At 37.2% G+C, this 27,746-nt stretch overlaps 2 protein-coding genes across 4 annotated transcripts in view; one reads left to right on the top strand and one right to left on the bottom strand.

Annotated features, from left to right (window-relative positions):
- Positions 1-665: 665 nt before the first annotated feature.
- LOC306868305 (fibulin-7) lies at positions 666-11,523 on the top strand (the record flags this gene model as incomplete). The annotated part of the gene is made up of 7 exons (XM_079414415.1): positions 666-671; positions 1,653-1,821; positions 2,840-3,013; positions 3,327-3,515; positions 7,552-7,689; positions 9,538-9,673; positions 11,163-11,523. 7 exons carry the CDS (start codon positions 666-668, stop codon positions 11,521-11,523), a joined length of 1,173 nt encoding a protein of 390 aa, XP_079270541.1.
- A 1,315-nt stretch (positions 11,524-12,838) lies between these two features.
- The window catches only part of glg1a (golgi glycoprotein 1a), a 28,452-nt gene continuing 13,544 nt past the window's right edge, over positions 12,839-27,746 (bottom strand). The window contains exons 9-28 of one of the 3 annotated variants that reach the window (XM_079414581.1): positions 27,500-27,621; positions 27,159-27,260; positions 25,504-25,657; positions 25,332-25,376; positions 24,354-24,491; positions 22,395-22,481; positions 22,207-22,269; positions 21,982-22,095; positions 21,810-21,898; positions 20,520-20,637; positions 20,327-20,419; positions 20,110-20,247; positions 19,883-20,006; positions 18,427-18,569; positions 18,252-18,353; positions 18,067-18,174; positions 17,863-17,983; positions 17,681-17,787; positions 15,990-16,153; positions 12,845-14,263 (exon numbers count right to left, since the gene is read on the bottom strand). In XM_079414581.1, coding sequence (XP_079270707.1) covers positions 14,191-14,263; positions 15,990-16,153; positions 17,681-17,787; positions 17,863-17,983; positions 18,067-18,174; positions 18,252-18,353; positions 18,427-18,569; positions 19,883-20,006; positions 20,110-20,247; positions 20,327-20,419; positions 20,520-20,637; positions 21,810-21,898; positions 21,982-22,095; positions 22,207-22,269; positions 22,395-22,481; positions 24,354-24,491; positions 25,332-25,376; positions 25,504-25,657; positions 27,159-27,260; positions 27,500-27,621 — 2,205 coding nt within the window. In that variant the 3' untranslated portion in view covers positions 12,845-14,190. Of the gene's footprint in view, positions 14,264-14,410; positions 16,154-17,680; positions 17,788-17,862; positions 17,984-18,066; positions 18,175-18,251; positions 18,354-18,426; positions 18,570-19,882; positions 20,007-20,109; positions 20,248-20,326; positions 20,420-20,519; positions 20,638-21,809; positions 21,899-21,981; positions 22,096-22,206; positions 22,270-22,394; positions 22,482-24,353; positions 24,492-25,331; positions 25,377-25,503; positions 25,658-27,158; positions 27,261-27,499; positions 27,622-27,746 lie in introns of those variants that run through there. The other 2 variants (XM_079414582.1, XM_079414583.1) reach the window with 2 other exon arrangements.

Genomic DNA, 27,746 nt, shown 5'->3' on the forward strand with positions numbered 1-27,746 from the left:
ATGCCCAAGTGCTCATGACTTTGATATTTACTTAAATAATCTTTGTAAAAATAACAAACAATTCCAAGTAAAATATACTTCAAACTTTCAATTCTACAAGCTTAAATTGAGTACTAATATTGAATTTACTCTTTTTTTTATTATTGCCTGAACTCAATTATTTAATGTAGAAATTATATTTGTTTTTCTGTATTATTTACTTCACCACAAAATCATTTTTTTGTCAGTGTAAGGTGTATAGGTCTAATTTCTTTTGGAAATGACATTCCCCTCTTAAATTATTTGGTATCATAATTATATATCGGTAGGCCTATTTTTTTAAAAATACCTTTATATTTCTTTGTCGGTTGAGTTCTCTCAGAGTTGCTTGGAGATGGTCCTCAACACAAGATCCAGGGGGCGTGGTTGGATCTAGATCCTTACATATACCTAAACCTACCCCTCTCCAGATCCAACCCCACCCCCTGGATCTTGTGTTCTGCAGTGAGGGGCTATAACTGTGTGCTTGGGGCGCAAGAGATGAAGGGCGGCATGAAAACACCTCAAAACAAGCAAAGACTCAGTCTGGACTCAAACAGCATCAGTTCAACTTAACCAAACTGGAATAGCGCACGTTTTCTGCATTCGCTGAGGATTTTGAGGACTTCTGTTCTGTTATTATAAGGATGAAGGTTTTTTTCATGATCATTTTTACAAGCCAACTCTTCACATCTCAGGGGCGAGTAAGTAACTTTGAAATAATGTAAATAAACATAAAGATAATCTTTATTTTTGGGACTTTTACAAAGTCTTTGTATTTGTTGTGTTATTGGGCTTTTATCCACATGCTGCAATGTGTATTCATTAATATTTTTATATTCTATTCTATTCTATTGTAGGCTACAGGTACCACAGGGTCTATGTAAAATATTTTTAGTAATAATATACTATTATTTTAACATTTTATTATTATTTTATTCAGATTCTTCAAGGTTTGCTGAATGATTAAAATTTTAAATCTAAAATCCGAATCAAAATAATACATTTACTTTATTCATAAAATCATGTTTTTCTTCAGTCTTTCAAATGAAACTTGAGTGTGGTAAAATCAATATTGTGTTAATATAATAATGTGTTTAGTAATTAAAACAAATGCTGTGTTAAGCTCTCTTCATAAACATCTTCCAGCTCAGTCTGCAAATATGAAATAGTTTTTCACGCTGAGAAACCACTGTGGTGTTTGCCTTTGGCTTTAACACCAGGCTCTTATTTGGGTCTTTCTCCAAAACACAGTAGATCTTGTCCAAGACTAAACCAGATTTGCAGTGGACAGTCCAAATGACCGTGCAATTCAGCTCTGAAATAGCATTGAACTTTGTTTGTAAGACTGCACAATAGAATAGACTCTGGATTCTTCTGCATTAAGATAAACCTAGATGAAAACAATTAAAAATTCAGCTTAAAAAAAATACAATTTGCATTTAAATTAAAAATCAGGTATTTAATTTTACTTATCAAATTTTAATCATTATTTATCTTATAATATTTAACTAAAATGTCTGATAAAAAGTTCTACAGGTAATAATGTTAATTAACTAAAAAAAAACGTAGTGCTTTAGCCAGCGCTCATTTGTTCTCATGAGTGGTCTAATATATGTTTTTTAATTGCACAGGACTGTCAGAGTGGAGAGGAAGTGCTAAATGCTCTTAGGCAGGTCCAAAAGCTTCTCTCTGCCCATGAGACGTCCTTCCTACAGAGTCTGCGGAGCCTCCGCAAGAAACTCAGCCTGTTACAGAACAGCACAGTGAAACACAACAAATCCAACACAGACAAGAGCACAGGTCTGTTACAGCCACAAGCAAACTAGTTTATACAGACAAGAGCAGGACAATGAAGTACATCAGTCATTCACACTCATCTTAAAGGAACAATTCATCCCAAAATGAAAATTTGCTTAAATTGTACTCCCCCTCAGCTCATCCAAGATGTAGATGAGTTTGTTTCTTCATCAGATTTGGAGAAATGTAGCATTCCATCACGTGTTCAGCAATGGATGCTCTGCAGTGAATGGGTGCCGTCAGAATGAGAGTCCAAACAGCTGATAAAAACATCACAATAATCCACACCACTCCAGTCCATCAGTTAATGACTCGAGAGGCCAAAAGCTGCATGCTTGTAGGAAACAAATCCATCATTTAGGAGTTTTAACTTTAAACTGTTGCTTTTGGCAAAAATATGAGTCCATAATTCATAATAATGCTTCCTCCAGTGGAAAAAGTCCATCTTCTGTTGTCTTCTCACATCAAAATTCACCCATTTATTTGTTTAGAGCTGTTTTGGCTTGTAAACTGTGCTTGATCTGTGCATATTTCTCTCCTGATTCAGTCCAGATGACTTTTTCCACTGGAGAAAGCAATATTATGAATTATGGACTCATATGTTCACCGTAAGCAACGGTTTGAAATAAAAAAATGTCATATTTTTATTTTTTTTTCCATTACAAACACAAGTCATTGATTAATGGACTGGAGTGGTGTGGATTATTGTGATGTTTTTATCAGCTGTTTGGACTCTCATTCTGACGGCACCCATTCACTGCAGAGCATCCTTTGCTGAGCAGGTGATATAATGCTACATTTATCCAAATCTGATGAAGAAACAAACTCATCTACATCTTTGATGGCCTGAGGGTGAGCACGTTTAACTTTTTTGGGTGAACTATTACCTGTAAACTATGTTATAACGATGATATAAATTCATCTTAACCATTAAATATGTCAGTGTTAAAGCACAGGCTGCACTATGTACTATGCGATACATAGGAACTGTTTGTGTAGCCTCTTTATTTCTTTTTTCCAGTGACAGACTGTCCTCCACCTGAAGCGCTGGCTAATGGGCGGATCCTAGGGAATGTGTTTAAGTTTGGTCACGAGGTTCACTTCCTGTGCAGCTCTGGGTTTCAGCTGATGGGGCCGGAAACCAGAGTCTGTCTGGACTCCCAGAACTGGAGCGGAGCTCAACCCTCCTGCAAGTGTATGAGTCTGATGTTATCTTTTTAAACCTTTATCATCAGGAGACATTTTGACTTATTTGACTCGCACTAGACTCTGAAATCATTGTTTAGTATGTAAGTTTGACAAATGTCTAGACTTTAGTGAGAGCAGACATTTAATATGGTACAAAATGCGTAGTAGCATATATCAGTATGACACACCGAATGCTCTGTACTTTTCCTCAGGACCTCGCTGTGGTTTTTATTGTCATATTAAATATTGTGTCTGCTCTGACTAAAGTCTAAAAGGTCAAAGGTCATTGTATAAGCTTGTACTGTTTCCTATCCTCTCAGTTGTGGACACCACTGTAAACAACGATGCATCTGCCTCTATATCAGCATCCTCTTCCTCACCGTCTCATCCTCTTGCCTCTGTCTCCACCCATGTGAGAGCGTCCCGCTGCATTGAGTTTCTGGACTCCACCCACTGCTCCTGTGAGCAGGGCTACAGCATCTCCAGCCATAACAGCACACTGTGCACAGGTGAGACACACACACACACACACCTCTGTATATCCTCTAATATCTAGGTCTGTGTAATTAAGTGTAATTGTTTTGTAATTAAGTTTTCATGACCATTTTCCAAATTAAAAATTGCTTGTTCAAAAAATGGTCATTTTACAGCCTCTGTTTGACCATTAAAATGAAACAGGGTTTTCATTCTGTATCTTTAATTTAATTATTTGATGACTGGCTAACCTCATCTTTATCTTGAATGAATAACTGATTTCTGATGGGTTGTGGGGTTTACTGTTAGCTCCAATACAGTTCATAAATGCTTCATCCTTTAATCAGAATCAGAAAGAGCTTTATTGCCAAATATGTTTACACACACAAGGAATTCGTCTTGGTTTTAGGAGCTTCCAGTAGAGAAAGTACAGACATAGTGCATACATTCATATAATTTAAGCTAATAAATAATAAAAAACTCTTTGTAACGCTCTATTACATTGTGACAATCACAACACAATCTGTGCTCAAATGCTCTGCTTAAACTATTCAGACTATTGGAATAATCTGGGACATAAAATACCAAAAATGCTCCCCCTACTGTATTTAAGGTTTTACTTTAACTTACAAAGTGGTAAAAACAATGGTCACAATTGAATATTAAAGGTAACTGTTAAGTACTTATTAATTTAAAGAACAATTTTAATAGTGTTATGTCAACATATATATATATATATATATATGCAAAAAAAAATTGTTTTAATTTTGATGTTTAGAGCTTACAGCTCATGAAAGTCAAAAGTTCCAGTATCTCAAAATATTAGAATATTTAAAGTCTAATAATAATTCAAATTCAAATAAATTGAGCTTCATTAAATGACCATCCATACAGTATACATTCCGGGTATCTCATGTTCTTTGAAACCACAATAATGGAGAAGACTGCTGGCTTGGCAATGATCCAGAAGACGAACATTGACGCCCTCCACAAAGAGGGTAAGTCACAGAGGGTCATTACTGAAAGATGTGGCTGTTTACAGAGTGCTGTATCAAAGCATATTAAATGCAAAGTTGACTGGAAGGAAGAATTTGGGTAGGAAAAGGTGCACAAGCAACAGGGATGACCGCAAGCTTGAGAATACTGTCAAGCAAAGCTGATTCAAACACTTGGGAGAGCTTCACAAGGAGTGGACTGAAGCTGGAGACAGTGCATCACCACGCTCAGATATCTTCAGGAAAAGGAAAACAACACTTCTGAAACAGAAACAACGTCAGAAGCATCTTACCTGGGCTAAAGAGAAAACAAACTGGACTGCAGCCGTCTACCAGGAGATTTTGGAGCACTTTATCTTTCCATCTGCTGACAAGCTTTATGGAGATGCTGATTTACTTTAGCACCTGCACACACTGCCAAAAACACTTCCAAGTGGTTTGCTGACCATGATATTACTGTGCTTGACTGGCCAGCCAACATGCCTGATCTGAAGCCCATATGGAATCTATGGGATATTTTCAAGAGAAAGATGAGAAACAGTGGATCCAACAATCCAGACGAGCTGAAGACTCAATAGTGCCTCAGCAGAGCCACAGCCTGATGCTGGAGTTTGTGCTAAAGAGCCCTGACCAAGTATTGAGTGCATAAATGAACATACTTTAAAGAACTTGAACTTTTCTGCTTTGCAAATCCTTTTTTTTGATTGATCTTAGGAAATATTCTAATATTTTTGACTTTCTTGAGCTGTAAGCTTTAATCATCAAAATTAAAACAACAAAAAACTTTGAGATGTTTTACTTTACATGTAATGAATCTAGAATATATGAATGTTTCACTTTTTGAAATGTTACAAAAAATAATGAACTTTTTCACGATATTCTATTTTTTTTAGATGCACCTGTATATATATATATATATATATATATATATATATATATATATATATATATATATATATATATATATATATATATATATATATATATATATATATATATATATATATGGCTCAAAATTTCTAATTTTGTCTTTACTTTTCCAATACTTTTGGAGGGCACTGCATATATATATATACACTCACCTAAAGGATTATTAGGAGCACCATACTAATACTGTGTTTGACCCCCTTTCGCCTTCAGAACTGCCTTAATTCTACGTGGCATTGATTCAACAAGGTGCTGAAAGCATTCTTTAGAAATGTTGGCCCATATTGATAGGATAGCATCTTGCAGTTGATGGAGATTTGTGGGATGCACATCCAGGGCACGAAGCTCCCGTTCCACCACATCCCAAAGATGCTCTATTGGGTTGAGATCTGGTGACTGTGGGGGCCATTTTAGTACAGTGAACTCATTGTCGTGTTCAAGAAACCAATTTGAAATGATTCGAGCTTTGTGACATGGTGCATTATCCTGCTGGAAGTAGCCATCAGAGGATGGGTACATGGTGGTCATAAAGGGATGGACATGGTCAGAAACAATGCTCAGGTAGGCCGTGGCATTTAAACGATGCCCAATTGGCACTAAGGGGCCTAAAGTGTGCCAAGAAAACATCCCCCACACCATTACACTACCACCACCAACCTGCACAGTGGTAACAAGGCATGATGGATCCATGTTCTCATTCTGTTTACGCCAAATTCTGACTCTACCATCTGAATGTCTCAACAGAAATCGAGACTCATCAGACCAGGCAACATTTTTCCAGTCTTCAACCGTCCAATTTTGGTGAGCTCGTGCAAATTGTAGCCTCTTTTTCCTATTTGTAGTGGAGATGAGTGGTACCCGGTGGGGTCTTCTGCTGTTTTAGCCCATCCACCTCAAGGTTGTGCGTGTTGTGGCTTCACAAATGCTTTGCTGCATACCTCGGTTGTAACGAGTGGTTATTTCAGTCAAAGTTGCTCTTCTATCAGCTTGAATCAGTCGGCCCATTCTCCTCTGACCTCTAGCATCAACAAGGCATTTTCGCCCACAGGACTGCCGCATACTGGATGTTTTTCCCTTTTCACACCATTCTTTGTAAACCCTAGAAATGGTTGTGCGTGAAAATCCCAGTAACTGAGCAGATTGTGAAATACTCAGACCGGCCCGTCTGGCACCAACAACCATGCCACGCTCAAAATTGCTTAAATCACCTTTCTTTCCCATTCTGACATTCAGTTTGGAGTTCAGGAGATTGTCTTGACCAGGACCACACCCCTAAATGCATTGAAGCAACTGCCATGCGATTGGTTGATTAGATAATTGCATTAATGAGAAATTGAACAGGTGTTCCTAATAATCCTTTAGGTGAGTGTATATATATATATATATATATATATACACGTTTGAGCCATTTTGAGGTTATGTATGTATATATATATATATATATATACACATATGTCAGTGATGCTGCAATGTTAATCTAATCATAATTTTTCATTTTAATATATGTAAGAGGCATGGTTATTATCTGATAGTGGTGCTCTGATTGATCGGGTACACATAAGAAAAATAGTTTAAATGTTTTGCCACTTGCTTGAGCAACTTCATAAATAAATCTAGAAGTAGCCTAAATGCAAAATTAAAAAGCATTGAATTATGTGTTTCTTATATTTATTGCATTTAAACACGTCTATAAAGATTGTATTACTGTAAAAGAAAAAATAATCACAATGAAAAAGTATTTTCAGTAACAATGTTTGGATTTGAAATCAAATGGATAAATGTGTTTGTGGTAAACCGATGGATCAGTAGTGGACTCCTGTGTGAAATCAGGCTTCGGCTAATTCTCTCTGGTAATTCATCAGTGGTGTTACTGGCTCTCATTACCTTTAATTAGGTGTAACACCAATGACAAAAGAAAATGTCAGCCAATGGTCAATTAAATTTATTTTTAAAATGCTAAATTATTCAGTGTGATCATGTATGAAATGAGACAGAACAGAAATGAATGAATATAGCATGGTAGGTTTGATGTATGATTAATGAGTTTCATTTTTGAACAGATTTCAGATGCAAATGCCACTGTAGTTGTAGAACGACCCAAATGTGATTGAGCATTGTGTGTGTGTGTGTGTGTGTGTGTGTGTTTCAGACATTGACGAATGCGAGCTCTTCCGTCTAACTCGTCCTGGCCGTCTGTGTTTGCACACCTGTGTGAATACGGCTGGAAGTTTCCACTGCGAGTGTCCTGCCGGTTACAGCCTGGGCCGTGATAGCAGGAGCTGCCATGGTCCGTTCGTTCTCAAACCTTCATTATGACCTGCTGGTTTGTCAAAGAAGATTTAAACAGAAGATCTGGTTTAAATCTAGTGAGCTGCCTTCCTGTCTGCTTCCATAGGCACCTGCCTTCTAGGGCAGCATCCTAATTACAACCTTCCTCTTTACTGATTGGATAATGTAGAACGGTCTTCATTAGCATCAATTCTAATGCAGGAGACACAAAACAGCTGAGCACCACAGTAGGCGCAAATCCCATTTTCCCCATTCTCCATACAGACATTTTTTAGCACTAATATATATAAAAAAAATAATGTAAATGCCAGATTTCCTATGAAAAACTGCACTATCCATAATCCTTGAGAAATATCCACCAATCAGAGAAGACGCTGTTGCCATTACAGTTAAAATCATGGAAAAATAAGAGAAGAGTGAGTCCCCCTACACTTTCAAACTACTTGTATATATTGACATTTCTTGAAAAAATTCAAAAAACAATATTAAATAAAAGAGTTTGCAGTTTTTTATGGTTTTATAACTACATTTTTGATGTAAGTATTAAGTCTTTGATTTAAAAAAAGAAAGTTTAGTCATTGTTGTGCACTACTGTAAAAAGTGATAAGTTGACTTAACTTAAAAACATTTAGAAAAACTGTTGCCTTAAAATTATGAAGTAAATAATAATAATAAAAAAATAAGTGAATTGTCAAGTTTTTTTTTATTATTATTTACTTAATTTTAATGCAACGGGTTTCCTCAATTTTAAGTCAACTTATCACTTTTTTACAGTGAATGTTAGAATGTTAAATAATTGCTCAATCTAAAAAAATTATAAAAATACTCAAGTTGTAAAATATTCATATACAAAAGTCAGTTTTTAATTATACAGTATTAAACTATTATTGATACTTTTTTATTAAATGTTATATTTTTCTTTATATCAATTTATAAAGTTTGCTATCTTGCATAGATTTTTTTTGACTGAGCTCCTTGTAAGGCATTCTGGGAATACAGTGCTACCTTAGATTTTGCCCAGAAGTGGGTGCCTATGATGCTTTAAAATGCTGCTTTGGTAAATGGTTCACTAGGTTTTAGAACAATGCTTGCTAGACTCTCCAAGAGATGAACCAAACTAACCTAACATCTGGGCAAATTAAAGTCGATATGTACAAGGCCTTGACACACCAAGCCGATGGGTTGTCACTGAACATCTGTCAGCTCAGTTTTCTGTGGTGTGTTCTGCACTGTCATCATTAGTCAGACCCCATTGGAGGCTTCCTGGACGATTGAGCATGTTGAATCGGTGTTGGGAAGTCAGTGAGGCACATTCTGATTGGCTGTTCGGCTTGGAGAACAAGCGCACACAAATAAAAACAAAAGTGAATGTAAGTCATCTTACGTGGGCTGCGTTTCCCAATAGCATCGTAAGTTGATCGTAGAACTATTGTCACTAATGGAGCTACGATCAACTTAGGCTTACGATGCTTTTGGGAAATGCAGCCCTGATCATTCCAATACACATATATTTTCATAATGACATGGCCATCTGGAATGAAGAAAGCAATCAATGTGATTCATATCTAGAATGGTAAGCTAGCTCTGCTTTGTTTAGGGTTTTTAGATCAATAGACTACTGCCACCTGCTGGTCTGGAGAATTATTTTCTCTCACACAGAACGCGCATGCTAGTTGTGTGTTCAAGCTCAAACCTTTGGCCCAGATGCATAGACGTGGGTTACGATTTCCTTGTCACTAGTTCTTTGACGTTGTTTTGGTGTCACAGCCTTAAAAGGAATTAACCTAATTAATATTTGATTTTCAGAAACACACTGACTTAATGTTCTTAACATGTGTTTCTGTAGACATTGACGAGTGTGCGAGAGCGACCCATAACTGCAGTAGTGAGCAGGTGTGCGTGAATACATACGGAGGTCATCGCTGTGTGGATGTGGACTGCCCTCGCATCCATAACGCCTCGTACATCAAAACCTCACCGCTGTGAGTCCCGCCACTGCTCCACATCTTAATCACTTGCATTAATGTGTATCTCAGAAAATCCCACCTTCAAGTGCAGCAGGTAAATCAGAAAACCAATTTTTGAAAGTTTGCGAACGAAGAATCGCATCTATCAATTAATTTGAAGGCTGCATAAAGACCGAAACAATCTACATGTGAACACAAAACTCTTTTAGCTATGTTAGCTTAAAATGACAGATTTCGCAACACAACAACTCAAGCTGGTGTAGCTAAAATGGTTTGCGTTTATAAACATGCTTATAATGCAACACAGGTATGTTGCATTATTAGTATTGGTCACTATCATAGGGGTCACTATTGTGAACATTAGCATAAACTGTGTTTATTTTAGCTAGCCCAATTTAATTTGCATTCTGACAGATTTCAAAATACAACAAATCGTCAAATTAAGTTGCAGTTAAAAGGGTTATACTTGTTTAAAACACAAGTGCCTTCTTAGCATTGTTGCAAGAGTCGCTATTGTGAACATTAGCATAAAAATACTGATGTGTTAATGCAATAGTAGCTCCAAAACATACTAAAGCCCAAAGTATACTTAAGTTGACGCAAAAGCTTAGCATATGAGCCAACTACACAGCCAGACAGAACATTTTTCCACTTTTTTTCATTGTTTTTGTATGTAAATGCGTTAGACGAAAATCTTTGACCATTGCACATGCATCTCTTTCAGTGTATCACGCATGATAAGTGGTTTTAAAAATGAGGCGCTCAAGTTAAAAGTTCAACTTAAAAAAAAAAGTTTTGATCTTGCTACCCCTCCCCCCTACTTGTTCAGTGTCTGCACAATTTCTCTCCAGAAGTTATCACCGATAAAATGTCTCTGTACACATTTAAATTAGAGTTGTGTGTATTTCTTGGGGGCCATTTACACATAACGCAGGCAGTGGAATGAGGAAAAAATGTTTTTTGAACGTTTAACTTAATTTATCTTGAGCTCTGCATTTTAAAGACGTGGAACACAAGCGCAACAGTCAAACATGTCCATTTAGCAGATTTTTACATAGAAAAACAATGGAAAAGTAGCGTATTGAAATAGAAGCAGATGAGGCTGAACTATGACAAACTACTTTTTCGACTGCGTAACAAGGGGTCGGGCCAAGGTTGCCACCTTGTGGACAAACTAATTATCACAAAAAAAAAGATTCAAGGCCGAAGTTGAAATTTACGTCCCGCACTAATGATGCAAGTATATGTTTGGCTTGAGTATGTTCAATTAGTATGCACACTTAAAATGCGTCACCCAAATATTCTGTTAACATTTGCGTAGATCATGTTTCTAGTCTACGACAAGGGGCTTTTATAAGAGTTATAATTGTCACATTTGCTCCAAAACCAAATTTCTGATTCACTGCTCTGCGCAGATGGACTGGCTATATTTCCAAGACATAATTTTAGGTTTAAAGTTTGGTCTGGCATTCCAGCATCTCTCTCTGGTTTCTCTTCCACCCAGGCGTTGTGACCGTAACCCTTGCATCCAAAGAGACAAGACCTGTTTCCAGGCCCCGATCTCCATTAACTTCCACTTCATGTCCATGGTGTCCAATATGTCTACGCCCACCATCCTCTTCCGGTTGTCCGCGTCTCGCATCCTGGGCGACACGCTGCGCTTCGGCCTGCTGGGGAACCGGGGAGTCCAGCACTTCACCGTCCAGCGCTCAGGCAGACTCACGGGGCAGCTGGTGCTGGTGAACTCTGTTCAGGGTCCCGCCACGCTAGAGGTTGATATAGAAATGAGTGAGATAGAAAGAAGGGTGCTGCTTGGGCGATACGTCACGAAAGTCACTCTCTTTGTGTCGCCGTATAACTTCTGAGAAGCAGGAGACAGACGATGGACTGATATTGGGAAATCCTTTACAGGTGAGATATTGGGGAATGGGCCTGTGGAGGCGAGATAGGAGCGCTATTATACTATTTCTGAGGTGCCAATTTACAAGGACAAAAGAAAACTTACGAATGGCCAGAGTAATTTGGTTCCTCAGAATGAGGGAAAAAAAACATTAATTTCTTCCATTCGGACTAAAGTATTTATGCAGTGTTGTAGTTATTAACAGTATGACATTAAATTATTTTAAATGGTTTAAAAGAATTACAAGACATTCTGGGAAATATAAGGATGTCAAAGACAATAAAACAGAAGAAAAAATCTTTTAAAATTTAGTTTGAAATGTGTCAGCTTTTTAACTAAAATGCAATACAATTATTTATATTTTAAATACATACAAAGTTCTTAAAAACATTCAATTAAAAAGTCCAAAGTTAAGTCACAATCTTTCTGATGGTACACTGACTTCTTGAAAGTTATTGATTTCTTTCCCAAATGTCTGTTCTGGGACTATCTAAGTTCGGCCAGCAAGTACGACATTTCCACAAAAGCATGGATTGTTTACGGCAAATTGTTACGGATCGTTTTCTTTATGATCGCCACCTTGACATTTCTTCACTGAGCCATTCACATTTACTTTTTAATTCATAAATTGTTAAGCATAAATGTTTTGAAGTTGAATAAACCCAAAGATCCTTAACAAAAAAGTGTCACGTCATTGACTTCAAAAGAGAAAACCAGAAACCTTTCAGGCAAAAAGTTTTGAAAACCATATTGAAAGAACGATAAATACCTCAAGAAGCATTAGCATTTTTTTATATAATCTCACAACAGAACAGTGTTGCCAAGTCCACGGTTTTTTTTTCACGGGATAATTTAACGCTGTTGCCGTGGGTTGTTTTTCCAACGCGCGTTGATAGCGTGAGGGAAGCTCGCCAAAAAAAAAAAAAACGTGTATTTTCCCCCCGGAACGCGATTTTTATCAGAGGATCACCCTCGAAACGCCATCGGGCAAGTTGAGAGTAGCTATTAGGTGGGTTTTGTTGTGAAAACCTGGCAACCGAGGCAGATGTGGCTCCACTGAAGTACAAACAGAAAAGAGAAATGTTTGTTGTACAAAATAGTGCTGCAGAAACTCGGCAAAGGGAATGTGGCACCCCAGTGTCATTTTGCCCACATACGACGATCCAGACCTCCTCTCTACACTCTTGACCTTTACTTGTGTGAGGAGGCCCCAAAGACACTCGCACACAGACGGCAAAGATTTCCAAACCAGAGTCATTAAAGGAAAAAATACAGCAGATACAAACCATCAGATCAATTTTATTAACAACGGTCCAATTCAACTCTTACAGAACCAGACATGAGAAATAAAAGAAAAGCGCAGTTATTGTGTTATATCTGTATAGTACACGGTTTAATCAGATTCGAGGAAAAATACTTTTCATAATAAATTTATGCACAGAAACTAAATACAAAATTCCTCATTTGATCATTTCTATGTCATATATCAGTTTGACAGACAGGAAGCAGTGGTTGTGAGCAGATGGCATACTATAGGGAGTTTTCCAGTGCTACTTTAACTCATTCAAAAATAAAATGACAAAAGCCATATAGCGTTTCATCTTAAAACCGCAATGTGATTCCATAACCGATACAAACTACTTGCAGTTTGAGCTCTCAAAAGAACGCCTGGTCAGATACTCAAAACAAACCAAAAAATAAATAAGCTTGCTTCATGTTGATTGGTTTGTTCAGAAACTAAGTTCGCTTAACTTGAGAGTTTGAGTACCTGACAAATCCAATGAAAATTAAGCTAATGTTTTTTTTCGTATCTTGCCAAGCCAAACAAATGCAATATCATTTTTGAGTATCTTCCCAAGGCAATGAAACATTAACCTTTTATTTGATTGGCCATATATATTTATTAACCACTTTTTGATTGGCTTGTTCAGATGCATGCAGACAAAAAGACTAAACAATTTCACTTAACTTTGATTGGCTTGGTCAGATATTTGTGTCAGTGTACAATTTTGGTTAAAGACAATTTTATGACTTATTTTAGGAAATATGAACCAGACACACTTTTATAAATTAAAAAAACGTGGCAACCAAAACCAGATGACCGGATACAAAGCCATTCAATTCTAATGTCGAGTCCAAACAGACAATGTTTCAAACTCGTCAGACCCTGTAAATGAAATATGGTACTAATATATACAAACACCACACTTGAAGTCATTTGTATCAATGTATACCAATTATACACCTCCTTCAATGCATAAAAAGAGATCAATAACTGCAGAAAGAAATGATTTACAGGTAAATGAAGGACCTTATTTCTCCGGTGATAAATGAACTGAATTGGGAAGTGGAGAGAAGAGTTGTACTGGTTTATCGCTTTGAATGAAAACGTAAAAAATTGTGTCTGAAACGAGTTTCTTCATCTTTGCAGGAAACCCAGATCACAGTCATGAACTGAAGCTTTCATAAGCAGGTATATGCAAAGCATTGAAAGCACACGAAGCTAAAAGGCCGTTAGTGCATGAGCTTTTTTCCCCAATATGGATACATTCAATATCATGGCCTCAAAATAATGCATGCAAAAGTATATTAAAGCACAAGCCATGTGATTTGATCTGAATAAAAGTGTCTATTATTGTTGGTCAATTTGAATGTATCCTTTCCTGTCCTTGTTTAAGGGTGCAACCCATGGGTGACCAAGATTTCTGCAAAGAAAAGAAAAATGCCAAAGTTAAGGCAGAGTTTGTTACCCACAATCTCTATTAAAATGACACCGCTATTTACAGCACGAATGCCCCCCCTCCCAACAGCATTATGACAGGAAATCAGATTATTAAAGCACAGCTTGAATGCACAAACACTAGAACCAAAGTCCACTTTAATGTCATTTTGTACAAAAGCATACAAATATAACAATAATACAAAAGCCAAATTAATTTAAAAGATGCACAGGGACTGTAACATTACAGCTCTATTACGCTTTTAATAGTATACGGTCACTCGAGAAAGTGAAAATTTAGTGTGAATGGGGACAAAATAGGGGGGTTTAATGCATTAAAGCCTTCAGGGTAAAGAATTAAGAAGCTACAAATCCAGTCAAACAGCAACTTAGTCGAAAATAACTTGAGTTGATGAGAAAAACTCTTAATGGTTCTTAATGAGTCACAAACCAAACCCCAAAAAAAATGGCTGCGAACGCAAACTGGAATCTGTAGCGATTATGGACGGCACTGAGCTTACAATGTTTTACAAGAGATTGACCATCTGTGAAGGAAGCTTATTTCATAAACGTGTATGAAACCGTGCGTTTAAAACCGATAATTTCCCTAAAACCGTCCATACGATGTCTGGAAACCCAATGATAAGCAAATAATAAAATGACATCTACCATGTGGGTAAATCGTCAAAAACGTGAATCTGGTTCACATATGACTCTGAATATGGCAACAGAATGGTTTGTTAATACGGCACTATGAAAGCACAAATCAAACGACTCGTTCAAAGCTCAGATGCGACGCGACCATCGGAAACTGTATCGATAACAGCATGTAAACAGCTTGACGTCTTAATGCGGCCAGTGAATCTATACGAACTCGTAGTCCAGAATCAAGTCGCCCTTAGACTGGCGATATTCAGATCTTCATCGGCCATTTTCTAAATCTTGTGGCTCAGTTAAGACCAGTTCAAACGCATCAGGCGATGACGTGTGTAACCTTCATAATGCAGAACGCTTACTCTTGAAATCAACCAACCAAATAACAGAAAAATCATATGTATAACCCCTACTGCAAAGAAAGATGACAAAGAAAAATCAACAAGAAACCCATGATAAAACCAATACACAAACAAAACTAATTCTCTCACTCGGACGGGCAAAAAGGCACAGACACACATTTGTTCAATCGCTCGATCCTTGTCAATATGCACATCTTCAGCAACTGGCTGTTTCCTAAAACATGGATGGCAAAAATTGCAAGGAAATCAAGAGCTGAACCTCCCGCGATCCAAACATCAACAATAAATAAAAACATTGAACTGGAAAGCAAAACCGAGTCTTTGTGATATTAGTTGAAGAAAGCTGATTGGCGTCGTCTGGTGCGCCGGGATGTTGGCGTTTGATAGCGCGTGGCAGAAAGGATGCTCGCAGGGTCAAGCACAGTCAGGGACAAGCACAATCAGGAAAAAAAAAAAAAAAAAAAAAAAAAAGTGTGTAGCAATTAAAACTGGGTCCCAATGTGGCCATCGGTGGTACCACAAAAATGCACACACAGCACGAGTCTAAACACCCGCCCCCCTCCGTCAAGTTTGCGCTTCCGACCCCAGTGTCCTTCCCCGGCCCAGGACGGAGGACGGCGTGTGGGGCACGATGGGCTTTTTGCCCTGCAGGGGGAGCTAAATGGCACTTCCCCCTGCGCTGTACCTCCTCTCTACCTGTCCTTCAACTCCTGCGTCACACGCTTGGTGATGCGGCCGCACAGCAGACCCATGAGGAAGAGCAGGACCACGCACATCGCCAACATGCTCAGGATGTAGGTCTTGGCAGGAGATGTGAACACCTGTCCGGCCAGGTCCGAGAAACCTTCTGCTGGCGCCACCTGTGACAGAGAAACAATATGAACTTGTGCTCATGAAAATTATCAACAGCAACTTGCATTCAATGTTCCTTGTGCATAATTTATCAGCTTTACATGCGCACAAATTGCATTACTACATCTAGTTAAAAGCAGGGTGGGTGATTTGGTTCAAAAACCTTTAGTTTTTTTTTTTTTTTTAGAGCGGTCAAACGATTAATCGCGATTAATCACATCCAAAATAAAAGTTTGTTTACATAATGTGTATGTGTACTTAGTATATTTATGTATATATAAATACACCCATACAGTATATATTTTGAAAATATTTACATACATTTATATTATACACATAACATTTTTCTTATATAAATACAATCACATGCATGTATACCTTTATACATAAATATACACAGCGCACACATATTATGCAATTAATCGTTTGACAGCACTAGTTTTGTTATGCTGGCTGAAAGTCCCTTCACATCTGAAAGCATCCAATCATATTCCTCGGGCTAAAGGTCAGAGTCTGAAATTCTCGCAAGTTAAAAAATAAATATGACCTCACGTTGTGTCAATCACGTTTACCCACTGCCTCTGAAACTTTCGTCCGTCATAAGATTCGGACAAGGTTCGATTTTCTGCATTTTTTGCATCCGTATCAAGCATTTTGATAGGAAAGGAGAAAGAATACAAAAAAAAAGAAAAAGAAATGCATATGAAAATTTTGGACTCAGTGTGCAAGGACCTCAATAGCTCGTTTCCACTGAGCTGTACACAATTGTATCCGTTTTCAGAAGTGAATGGTAACAAAATAGCGAACTGTACCACTTTTTGGGTATATTTAACAGGCATTCGTGGTCTCAATCTATTATTTGTTCCTGGTCGTATCGTTTCACCTACCCTAACTTTAATCTTAAACTATATCTGAACTAGTCAAAAAATAAAATAATCTCGAAAAGCGCAATTGTTTAAACGGTTCATAACCATCCTTTAATGTAAAAATGTACAGAATTATGTATGTAAATTGTATGCATGTGATGTAAACTGGGCCTCATTCATAATTAAAATGCAAATGATTGGAATTTACTAACTTAGAAACATTGAACGCTCAAGCATGTGTGAACCTGGAGGACAGTTGGAAAAGTGTTTTCCATTTTATGAGCAAATTTCTCTATATTTATTTCACGAATGAGTCTCATTATTTAAAAAACGGTTCTTGCGCAATTTGATTGCATTGAATTAATGCAAGGTGTGGGGTAATTGGTTTGCAAAAACACGCTTGCATAAATTGTCATGCATTATTGTAAGATTTGTGAACATTTCTGTACAACCATCCTTATGTGAATTTGTTTAGCCAAAACAAGGTATCTTAGAAAGCAGCATAACGTCGGCGTTCACTTGTTAGAAAAGCATGTGTGTCGTGAGCACACCTACAATACCACATTTTGAATCATCGCTAGAGTTATGGAACAACTGATGTTTTGCAACAAGGAAGAAAATACTGTTGAGCTTCTGAATGGAGGCCGATGAGATTGGGTGAACGTTTACCTTAGCTGCGTAACTCCACATGTCAATGCGGTCCTGTAATCTCTTCTTGCACTCCGGCTGGAGTCTCACACGCTTATCTTGGAGAGCCTCCATCAGACACGACATCTCTGCACAAACACAGAGTAAAGTAATTAATATCTAGTCAACCAAAATGGCATAAAATGACTTCCAGAATTACTTACGTCTTCCTCGGCCCGGTGGGATCGCAGCACACTGGTGCTTAATGTCCAGGGCGCATGCTGTGTGCAGAACTGGATCCACAAAGATGTCCGCCTTGCTCTCCTTCAGTATGTTGAGAACCTCCTACAGCGGGAACAGGCCGTCAGAAGAGTTGTGAGAAACTGAACCATGCAACTTGTGGCAAATCAAGGTCAATGTGATCTTACCTTTTTACAGCCTTCATGGCTGATCTTCAGCAGGTTGATTTTCAAACACTCCTCAACCTGGCCCGTCTGCTCCTGCGCCGCTACTTCCTCCGCACAGAGCCGCGGGATCTGGGACAAACAGCCATTATTGGTCATTTGAGACCAAAAGATTTCATTATACGTCATACCAAGACAGTGAAGGTTACCTCATCAGTGCACTGGAGCTGCAGCTGCGGGTCGAGCCTGTAGTCCAGCGCGGACTCCTGCAGAATGACACTGATCTGGCCCTCGCAGTCTGGAGAGAGACGCTGGACACACAAACACACGCTCTTATATGGAGTAGCAGGTTTATGAGCATTCACAGCGATCAGGGAAACGAACCTGGTCTGCGTATTTGAGTTTGAGGCAGGAGATGACCTGCCCCTCCAGCTCGTTGTCGTCTTTGGCATTGTTCAGAATGTTCTGGCAGAACTTTGGGATGTCTGCTTTGCAAGCCTTCCTCAGCACAGGGTTCAGACGGTAGTCTAGAATGGAGGAAAGAGCGACAAACGTTAGTGATGGAACGAGGCTTTTTGATTCATCAGGGACTTTACACGAATACGGCACTCGTATCTCATTACATTTTATAGAAATAATGGCACAAAAAATTGAATTGGTTAAATCAAACGATTTCAACTCTTTCGTAAGTGTGGAGGAAAGAAATGACATTTTTCTCAATTTTTATATTCACACCTGTTATTGATGTTCTTGTAAGAAAAATGCTAACATTTGTATTTACAATAAATTAAAGGGAAGTTTATTAATCACTACAAATCAACATTTAATCTCAAACTGGTTAGCTCCTGCTGAGAGAGAGCATAATTTAGGCAAAACCTACAACCCTGTTACGTTTTATCTTGACGTTACTTTACGTTAAATCTTGAAAGTCTCTGAAAATGATTTCAGCTATATCGATTTAATACTTAGTAGAAAAAAAAGTGTTACTGCAAAATGTTTATTACTAGGTTTTAAAACAGTATCAAGACATCTTCCATTTTTTGTAACGGGGGTGAAAAATAAAAAAAATGATCATTTGAATTAACCAACCAACCAGTATTTTCTCTCAAACTAGTTTGGCCCTGCTGCGAAAACATGCAATTTAGGCAAAACTTACAATCCTGTTACTCATTTCAGCAAAAAAATTTTTTTTTTAAATGTTGAATTATTTCAGTTGTATTTATTTAATGGATTAGTAGAAAAAAATGTTACTAGAAAACATTTATTGCTAGACTGTTAAACAGTATTAAGACCTATTCCAAATTTTTGAAACGGGGCTGAAAAAAAATTGTAATTTAATAATATTAAAAAAATTAATTTCATTTTAACTAATTTAAATGAAACAAATGAACATTTAGTCTTCAACTAGTAAGCCCATACAGTACAAGCTTATTTTAAGCAACCCTGTTACTTAAACTCTGTTACCATTTTCAGAATTGTATTTTTTTAAAAGGATTGTAATTTAATTAATATTTAATTTATTATACAAGTGAGTCATTGTAAAATGATTCATAACTACATTAATCGCTGCTGTTACTAGGTTTTTAAGCAATATTAAGACATGTTCCAAAATTGTGTAACAGGGTTGAAATAAATAAATAAATTTAAATAAAAGTAAAACGGCTCATTAAATAAATGACATAGTTTGTCCTGATGAGTTTAAAACCTTTCATTGACCCTTCGTTAAAAGAAAATGTGACAAATCTGCCTTTTACTGAGAGGAACAGCGCATAATTACTGCATTACTAAAGCTGTTTGTTGGTGTGGTGAATCTAATTATAAAAGATAAATATGGTCATACCTGTGTTCTGGGTGATCTGTCTCTTGGTAATCATTTGTTTGCATTTCGGATCCATTAGTTCGCTGTTCTTGTTTTGTTTGAGACACTGTAAGAGGTTCTTTGCATCTGTGTCAGTGCAGAAACGCTGTATAATAGAAAAAAAAGTTAAATACTTTATAAAGATAAATCAAAGAATTTCAAGCCACCATTAAGTTCTGGAGTCTTTTCTAACTGAAGAGGTTTCACACCCTGATCATCTGCTTGCAGACTCTCATGAGCTGGAAGTCGAGTTCTGGGTCTATCATTTCATTCTCCTGCAGTTTAAAGACTTTCTGATGGCAGTGCTGGGTCAGCCGCTTCTTGTTTTCCTTCAGACACTCGATCACCTGAACATGCACAAACACACAGATTAGCAGACCATCACAGTTAAACGGAGGATTAGAGAGCCAGCTCATCTGAATTTACCTGAGCGTTACCAAACACCACGTTCTGACAGTGCAGCTTGATGTCCTGCCGACAGCTCTCGAACAGCTCCGGCTCCAGACGAATGTCTTCAGACTGCACGACACACAACGACAAATCTCAACTTAGATGCTAACATACACTACAAACGATTAGACTAATTTAAAAATATTTTAGATTGATTTGATGTACTGACCATCTCCAGCTCTTCCACTCTGAGCTGTTTACGACATTTCATGGAAACTCGCTGCTCTCTGCCTTCCTGTAAAGTGTCGTTCCTTACTGTGGTACTCAGACAGATCACCACATCCACCCTAAGAGTAAACAGACCATCAAAACCTTCCCATCATACTCTACATTACCTCTAGAGGCGCTTTCGTAAATGTAGTAGACCTAGCCAATCTCACATTATTTATATGATACTCAGTATTTTTTTTTTCTTGGCTGGTTTAGGGCATGTCATAGATAAATAAATATGATACTAAAACGGCCAGTAGGTGGCGACAAGTCCATGTCTTAATGGGTGATTCATTGAAATGGCCGATTCATTTAAAAACTAGGCAAGCGACTGTCTTAAAGGTGCTGCAATTAAGTTTTTGACTCTACTAAAGCATAAAAATACCATAATATGTTTGCAGATATAAGAAACATGCTAAATTAACATACTTGTTTATCTGAAAAACAATGCTACAGTCAGTAATTCTCCTTTGAAAATGTGCGTTCTGGGCTGGAATGTCGGTCTCGGTTTGCGAAACCCGCCCATTGCCGGTTTACCCAATTGTATTTCAGCATGCCGGGTTGCCAGTTGGTGGAAAACACAGCATATTTCATGTCATTCACCGTCATGTGCGCTCGTTCCTGTTGGTGTCGTTAATCTGTCAACCTGCGTGTGTGTCAAGTCTGAGGAGGGGGGGGCGGGTGAAAAACACCCTCTCCAATATTTTGAATTTGGACTGCAATACCTAGTTCAACCCCTGGGTGTCAATCCTACATACAGCACGTTTAATGAACGAATGAATCGTTGACTCAAATGATTTAATTTAGGAATTAAACACCGCAGTGTTGCTCCAAGACGCACAAATGCTCTGCTCCAGCTTTGATTGGAACTATTTTCGTCAGCGAAACAGAAAAAAAAGACAATTGTGTCTAAAATGTAACTCGCTCAATAGTAACTTCTTGTTTGTTGAACTGCTGTATAAAATGAATACAACATATGCAATCATGCTCATGTGCTGATAACAGGGATAATAGAGTTATATGGGCATTGTAACTGCATTCTAATAGGCTTCATCATGCAGTGAATGCTTTTGGACTTTCAAGACATGGTTTTGGTTGTTTTTTTGATATACTCACACATACTCAGATAATGTCGCTAAAACAACATTTACAACATTATTCTTGAGGATAAATAGCACTAAACCCTAACGATAACAATGTATGAAAGCAGTTATGAAACATTTGCTTTGCGTGACAGCCACGCACTCACTTCTTTTTGATGTTGGGGCACAGTTTGAGCACGTCCTCCTTGCACGCCATCTTGAACTTGTACGAGAAGCGAAAGTCCTTCATCTGGATCTGAGGATGAGGAGGAGAAACGGACGGTTGAGACAGAACAGTAGTAACATTAGAAATAGCGAGTGTGTATTCGTCAGACGTACCAGCTGGAAGTGTGTGACTCCAACGGCGCATTTCTCGTTCATTTCCTTCTGGTGCTTATTGTTAACGAGGCACTCCATCAGGTCTCCTGTGTCTATCTGATTATCGGCCACCTCCTGTGAAACAAACACAGGCAAATAGAGAGGACAAATGAAAAGAAAAGAAAACAAGCTACTTTATCCATTTATTATATGGTTTTAAGTGATGAAAAATGATTTGGAACATACGTGACAGTAGGACTGGATCACAGGCTCACAGGCTCGAATCAACAAGGCCTCGATCTGAATGTCCTGGAAAACCAGACGCACCAAAATCAGTCCAAACCAGCAGAGAACAATAGCACCCAAACATAGACACTGAGGCTTTTTAATTTCAGAGTCAAACTGCAGTTAAAAACCAAAATTTTCTTTTTTACCTCAGACTCCAATTCTGTGAGGTTTCCCACCACATCTCTGCAGTTCGAGACCAGGTCATCTAAATGATCCTGTAAGCACTCCAGTTCCTGACAGACAAACATTGAGCAATGCATCACTGGGAATTTCTTTGCAGATTCAAACATTTCATATGAAACATCTGTTGGGGTCTCAACACTTTTTGTAGAGCATCACAGGCACAAAACTCATGTTTTGCAAATCATCATCGAACACAAATTAACCATGGCCAGCAGTCCCATTTCAGAAGCTGATCTTCTTAATTGTGTCCAACAATTAATTAAATAAACAAAAATACAACTTTCTTAATATTAAAACCTTGCATTTAAAACACAAAGAATTGAAACAAAACCTTTACAATAATTTGCATTATTAAATATTACTGTGGTAATAATTAGCCACGTCACCCATGTTGTGCTCAATCCTGTTACCACATAATTTCCCCCATTACATTCCTTTCTTAATATTGACAAACAGGAAGTGACATCACTGGATTCTTCCTGAACCAGGGCAGACACACAAATTTATGTTGACAGAATTCACAAATCTCAACCATTCAATCCTGTTACCGGAGTTATTTTAAGAAAAAATAATCAAACTAATATTTTCTTTAATTTATGGAAATGCACGTTCAATAAGTACTACAGCCTCTGTTGTGTGACAGCTTAATTTAGGATATGAAGCGTTGCTTGCAACCGTTACCCATTCCGGTGTAGTTTTGTGGTTGTTCTTATAAAAATTAGATTACTACATGCATGTCCAAATGTATATTTAAGTTCAATGCTTATTAAATGTTCTTTACAAGAAAGTTACGAATAAAAGAAACGAAAAAACAAATGAGTTTTTAAAGTTGATTTCGACATCCTAAAAGTTAGTAACAGGGTTGCAAACATGGCAAACCTCAAAATGAACAGAAAACAAAACATAATGATCATCGTACACAGTCCATGGAAGGTGACAGACAGTGTATTTTACTATCAGTGAGATCCTATTAGTTTTATTATCTGGAAATATAATTTTTATTAGTGCTGTTAAATGATTAATTGCATCCAAAATAAAAGTTTTCGTTTACATAATGTCTGTGTGTTCTGTGTATATTTACTATTTATATATAGACACACACGTACTGTATATAGTTAAGAAAAATGTTAAATTTATACATTAAAATATTTTTATATAATATGAATATAAATATACACACATGGAAATATATGTACTGTGTGTATTTATATATACACAAACAATATACACATTATATAAACATGTAAACACTTATTTTGGATGCGATTAATCGTTTTACAGCTCTAATTTTTATATAATTTATATAGTTTATTTAATTTGAGTTCTCAACATTTTTATTTAATGTCTATACATTTTTTTATTTCAGTTTTAGTTTAGTACACAAAGTTAGACTAAATAAAAATGAGTAACTAGCAGAAATAAAGAGTTTTTATACTCATTTTTTTCAGTTCAAGTTTATTTCATTACAGGTTTCAGTTTTAGTTTACTATATATAGGCCATAGGAAAAAAAAATAATAAAAAAACACAATTAAGTCATATTTAAACAAATCCTACATTTTAGTAACAAGGTTGCATAAAACTCATAAAATGAACAAAAAATAAAACCACAGATAATTTAAGAAAAAATGTGGTAACACTATTTTAAGGTCTCTTAATTAGTTGCTTATTAGCATGCATATTACTAGAATATTAGCCATTTATTAGTAGTAATTGAGCACATATTAATGCCTTATTCTACATGACCTTATTCTTCATCCCTAATCCTACCCAATACCTAAACTTAACAACTATTAATAAGCAGCAAATTATGAATTTATTGAGGGAAAAGTCGTAGTTAATAGTGAATAAGTGTTCCCAAAAATGTTTTAATTGCACGTAACCAATGGAAAGTGAGTTAATTAGTGTGATGTCATATACTGACCTGTCCAGCTTCAGTTTTCTCACTACACCACTTCCCGAGGTCCGTCATGCATCGCTGCTGCAGCTCTGGATCCAGTTTCACATCCAGAGCCCTCTGGTGGAGGATCCTCTGAACCTCCGTCTTACAGTCCCGAGATAACTGCAGATCGACTTAGACGCATTAACACACATGCACACGCACACACACACACCTAAAGCAAACAAACAGACCCACAACCAATCAATCAGACATGTACACACAGTTCTGGATCCTTCTACCAACAGCGATCTGTGTGAACGTGTTTGACGGGTGTCATGAAATTTGATAGCATTACCATAAACGTTGCACAAGAATGTCTATTTTTAGATTAGTCTGTAAATAATTCCCAAGACCCACATCATTAGAGTTAATTTCCTGTCAATCACTACTCATTTAAAGCCCACAGCAGGAATGAATGTGATTTCAGTCTCAGCGAAGGAAGGTGATTTTGATTTGTCCCTGCTAATTTGCTGAGAACATGCATTTGTAGCTTGATCACATGTACTCTTAGAGAGAACGTCACCAGACCTGCCAGAAACATAACCCAGTCATTTCACAACAAAAACCAACTAAGAAAAATATATATGCTTTGCTTGGACACCGTTTTGAGACAATTAAGATTTTCTGCACTGTGACATCAATTTATGCTGTTTATAATAAAAAAAATGTAAGACAAATAAATACTATAAGTACTTGTAAATCAAACTAAAATGTATATCATTTGACTTGTGAATTATTTAACATTTTATTACTGAATTATGGTAATGATAATTGAGGGAGGTTGCTTATTTTACATGAAAATAATGTAACAATGCATAAAATGTTAATAGTAAAAAAACAGGATAAACTGTTTGTGCTAAATAATTGATTTTCCTTTTGTTTCTGAGGTGAAATGCAGCTTAGTTGTGTTTTTGACAGGTTTGTGAGATTCTGCTCTTTAAGGAAGCAGAGGATACTTACATTCAAACTCACTTCCGAACTTACTTCAGAAGTTTCTGATGAACCCTATAGTTGCATTTAGGAAGCCTCAGATAAGCTATAGTTTCTCAACGTCCTATTTTCTGATAACTCATAATGCAGTAGTTAAAGTGTAGAGTGTAACATCAGGGTGTTCGGTGAGTGTTAGTCGTACCCGTCGTCCCTGCATCTCGGTGCGGTAAGCGTGCCGGTACAGACAGGAGAAAACGGCTCCGGGCGGCATGAACTCGCTGGTCTCGTTCCAGCCGTGAGTGTGACAGATGCGGGCGGCATCGTTCTGACACTTTTTGTATAGGATAGGGTCCAGTCTGCAACCAGAACCACAGGGAAATGTTTGAACTCACATTTAGTCCCAACAGATACATGAGTCTCGGTTAAAGAGAATCAGAGACACAAATCTCAGGTTTTTAAGATCAGTATCGGACACAAAATGAACCTTGCTGTGTCAGCACTCTTGACCTGCTCAACAAAACAAAAAACTAATAACTAAAAAAAAAAAAAAAAGAAAAAAAGAAAAAAAAGAAACAAATCAAATGTAATAAATAAAAAAACTAAGCAAAAAAAGTAACAAAAGACCTAATGATAAATAAACAAAACTAAGACACACAAAAATCAAAATGGCTAAAAGAAAAAACAGACACAAAAACTAAGAAAAAAATAAAAGATAAAAAAAAAAAAAAAACAACAAATGAAAAAAAAAAAAAAAAATTATATAAAAAAAAAAACCCCTACCAAAAGACCAAATGAGAAATAAACAGAAACAAAAATAAAAATACACCTTTAATTTTGAAATTTAAAATGTCACCATTAAAATGACCCGGGACGTCATTCATTTTTTAAAGTTAGACATCAACCTTCTTAGTATTCCTCAATCTATTTATTTTAAACTATATAACAAGAAAATAAAATCATAAAAGAATGTTTTCTGTTTTTTTTGTCACTAGCGACCTGAGGCATGTAATAGTTTAACAATATTTATCTGTGCAACAATAATCAAATATCTGATTACTCTAAGTGCAATTCACCTTTATTCCTCGAGGTGGCACTGTTTAATACACAAAGATGACGTGATGCTTTACTCAATTACCGCGGGCATAAAACAAAAGAATATCATCAGCAAATATTGAATGGATTGAGCAATTACTGTATGCAATGAAATATAAGTCTTTTGATGGTGGATGTGGTGAATAAACTGCCAGTGATCAAAATACTGATTTTGAAGATGCGGAAGACGATAGTTTTGAGAATATGGTTGAGATCACGAATATGAGCCAGATGCTGAAATGTACTGGGGAAGTTCACTCGGACGATAACGGCGATGGTAAAATCATCTGCTCAAATTGAACCCTTCTAAGTTTCATAAGGTAATGAAATATGCTTAATTTTATTCTTTTGTAACGGTTGTTAAAATATCAGGGGTTTTATCCTATTGCAGCAGTTAGAGATCCATCAGTGTTAGATATACAAGTCCGGGTCGCTAAAGACCCCGAATCTGTAACAATAACTGGCGAAACATTCCTGGATTGTAGGGTTAAAATGCTTGCCACTTTTAAACATCACCACTGTAATACTTAGCTGTGTCTCTGGTTTTGTGCTCGATCATGTCACCACGTGATTTCCCCCATTACAAAACATTCAAAACAATTCCTTAAAACTGTGACAAGTAGCAGCACTACTGCATTCTTTCTGAAGCGTGGGAAAAATGACATAAGGAAGTACCTTAATCTAGAATTCAAAAGGTATATAAACGGGACTGTCAAAATTAAAAGTGGGGAATGAAACCTAACGACAGAAAAACCCGTGACTCACTTCCAGTCTCTGGAGATGAAGTACTGCAGCTCCAGCAATCTGTGTTCACAGTCTTCAACCATCTTATCAGTGTACAGATGCTCCATCAGACAAGACAGGATCCTACAAACACACACAATATGAACACAACTGACAGAAACAAGGCAGAACGGGTCTGTTCATAGCTATTAATGCAGTGTCATATACAGTGCCTTAAGCAACAGCAAAGGCTTTGCTACGAAACGCAAATGCAATACGTCTCTAATATTAATAAGGCAACTATTTGTTCCATTTGTTGTTTACGGACAGAAAGGCTTTCTAGCTGGCGCTCTGGCCCAAATCTCTCAAACACGAGCACTCACATGGGGTCTCCGTTTCGGATGTGCTTGCAGGCGGTCTGGATGACGGACTCGCAGGCCTCATTCAGAGCGCGGTCGATGCGATAGTCGGCCCCGGGGTCCGTTTCCTGTATCAGTGTCTGGAGCTGATGGGACACAGACAGTTATGAAAGCCATAATCAGAGTCATTCATCACAGCCACTGCATTATTTAACATGAATGAATATCTCACTCAAGTCGAGCTCAGCTCATTAAATCACAGGAAGTACTG

Source organism: Barbus barbus, assembly GCF_936440315.1.
Source record: "Barbus barbus genome assembly, chromosome: 50".
In the NCBI taxonomy this organism is placed as follows: domain Eukaryota; kingdom Metazoa; phylum Chordata; class Actinopteri; order Cypriniformes; family Cyprinidae; genus Barbus; species Barbus barbus.